Genomic DNA, 2,804 nt, shown 5'->3' with positions numbered 1-2,804 from the left:
GCGGGACGATCGCTCGGTCGCTACGTAGCGACCGAGCGGGACGATCGCTCGGTCGCTACGTAGCGACCGAGCTTTGGCTCGAGCTCGGTCGCTACGTAGCGACCGAGCGGGACGATCGCTCGGTCGCTACGTAGCGACCGAGCGAGACGGATGCTCGGTCGCTACGTAGCGATCGAGCTTGGCTCGAGCTCGGTCACTACGTAGCGACCGAGCTGTGTGCATGCTTGGTTGCCGCGTATCGATCGAGCTTGGCTTGTCCGCGGTCTGATTTCCATACTCGAGCTTGTCCGCGGCCGATTTGGATACATGTCCGTTGCCTTCGGACAATCGGTATTTAGTGGTTCGATTGAGATTTGGACGATATTTTACTGCAAGGCTGTTCGTAAAGATATCTTTACGAAAATTACTTTTCGTAAAAACGGTTATGCTGATTTTTACGGACTTTCAGACATTGATTCCGTCGTGACCGATTTTGACCCCAACATAAGTTTAATCATAATCTAGTTTTCAAAGTTTTTTTTTTCTGTCAGATTGGATTTGTCAAAACCAAGAATTATTTTAAATAATGTTGTGTGAAACAATAAAGGCATCAACAGAAAACTAAAGAGTTATCGATCCGCTTCGTCTCTCCGAACCCGAACCAACCAGTTATCTTCAAAATGCAGAATGCAGCAGCAGTGGTGCCGCCATCCTCCGTCCACCTGTTATCCCTCTTCAGATCCTCAGAAACAATAGAAGAAGCTAAGAAGCTTCACTGTTTATCTCTTAAAACCGGAAGTTTCGATCACCCTCCCGTCTCTTCCCGCCTACTCTCGCTCTACACTGCCCGACCTATCAACGACCTAATCTACGCTCGCTCAGTTTTCGATAGGATCCAAAGCCCTTCTCTACCCTTATGGAACATGATGATCAAATGCTATGTCGAAAACCATCGCTCCCACGAAGCAATCTGTTTATTCTCTCATCTCCTCAGTGAATTCTCGCCGGATAACTTTACACTGCCTTGCGTTTTAAAGGGCTGTTCTCGTTTGTGTGCGGTTGAAGAAGGAAAGCAAATTCATGGAGTTTCGGTGAAGCTTGGTCTCACCTTGGATAAGTTCGTTCAGAGCAGTTTAGTGAGTCTTTACTCCAAATGTGGAATGCTTGATTGTGCACGCAAGGTGTTTGACAAAATGGGTGAGAGAGATTTGGTCACCTGGAACTCTTTGATTGATGGTTATGCTCGCAGCGGCAATGTTGAAATTGCAATGAAGCTGTTCGATGAAATTCCCGACAGAGATTCGTATTCCTGGACAGCCTTGCTTCACGGGTTCTCAAAATCAGGGAAAGTCGAGGCTGCTAGAGATGTGTTTGATAAGATGCCAGCAAAGAACTTGGTGTCTTGGAACGCGATGATCAACGGGTATATGAGGTCAGGGGATTTTGAATCAGCTTGTGACCTGTTTAAGACCATGCCTGAGAGGAATTTGATCACGTGGAACACAGTTATTGCCGGATACGAGGTAAATGGTCGGTTTGAAGAAGCTTTGAGTATGTTCGTCAGAATGTTAGAAGAGGAAGATGATCTGAAGCCTAACAATGCAACATATACAAGTCTGATCTCTGCGGTGGCTGCATCCGCTATTCTTAGCACAGCAAAATGGGTTCATTCTTACATGGTCAAGAATGGGATTGGATCCGATGGTGTGTTGGGAACTTTACTGATAGAAATGTACTCCAAATGTGGAAGCATCGAGAGTGCTTTAACGACATTTAGATCAATACGTAGAAAGAAGTTGGGTCATTGGAACTCGGTTATTGTAGGACTAGGGATGCACGGGATGGCGGATGAAGCATTGGATCTATTCAAACAGATGCAAGAATGTGGCATCAAGCCCAACGCAGTGACCTTTGTAGGGTTGTTGAACGCTTGTAGTCACGTTGGATATGTAGATGAAGCTCGTTTCTACTTTGATTTGATGGTAAAAGAGTATAAAGTTGAGCATAAAATTGAGCATTACGGTTGCCTAGTTGATGCGTTATGCAGGACTGGGAATCTCCAAGATGCGAAAACTATTATTCAAAAAATGCCAATGAGACCAAACAAAGTAATCTGGATGAGCCTTTTACGCGGGGCCAGGAACTATGTAGATATAGAGATGGGCGAGTACGCAGCGCATCAGTTAATAGATTTAGCTCCAGAGTCCCATGTTCCTCTGTCGAATATGTATGCAGCTGCGGGAAAATGGGAGAAAGTTTCGGAAGTCAGAGAGACTATGAAGAAGAAAGGAATCAAGAAGGAAGCAGGATGGAGTTTGATTGAGCGAAAAGGTGTGATTCACAGATTTTTCGTAGGAGACAAATCGCATCCACAAACAGAGGAAATATATGCAAAGTTAAAGGAGATGAGGGAGAAGCTGAAAGCGGCGGGACACATCGCGGATACTAGACAGGTCCTGTTGCGGATAGAAGACGAGAAAGAGAAAGAGGTTGAACTGGAGTTGCATAGTGAGAGATTGGCGATAGCTTACGCTCTAATCAACAACAGCAACAGTCCAATAAGGGTTCTGAAAAACCTAACGGTATGTAATGATTGTCATTCTGTAACTAAGTTGCTATCTCGTATCTATCAACGAGATATCATTGTGAGAGACAATAGTAGATTCCATCACTTCAGAGCCGGATATTGTTCATGCAATGACTTCTGGTGATTGGATTTACATCTTTGTTCAGATACATGTATCATATTTTACTATTCGAACCCATTGGATCGTCTTCCAAAATAATCATTCATTATATATAATAAACATATATGTATCAGATTA

General features: G+C 44.3%; 1 protein-coding gene across 1 annotated transcript; it reads left to right on the top strand.

The window, feature by feature from the left end:
- The first annotated feature begins 535 nt into the window (after window positions 1-535).
- On the top strand, window positions 536-2,804 carry LOC106355057 (pentatricopeptide repeat-containing protein At1g08070, chloroplastic-like). The gene has a single exon (XM_013795074.3). It carries the CDS (start codon window positions 660-662, stop codon window positions 2,688-2,690), a length of 2,031 nt encoding a protein of 676 aa, XP_013650528.2. The 5' UTR covers window positions 536-659; the 3' UTR covers window positions 2,691-2,804.

This window comes from Brassica napus, chromosome A7 (genome assembly GCF_020379485.1).
Source record: "Brassica napus cultivar Da-Ae chromosome A7, Da-Ae, whole genome shotgun sequence".
Lineage (NCBI taxonomy): Eukaryota > Viridiplantae > Streptophyta > Magnoliopsida > Brassicales > Brassicaceae > Brassica > Brassica napus.
Note: the sequence above shows the minus strand (reverse complement) of the source record. Positions and strands in the feature narration are given on the sequence as shown.

Bases quoted from the DNA above. Each gene is read 5' to 3' on its own strand.
- LOC106355057 (XM_013795074.3), top strand. From the start codon at position 660: ATGCAGAATGCAGCAGCAGTGGTGCCGCCATCCTCCGTCCACCTGTTA.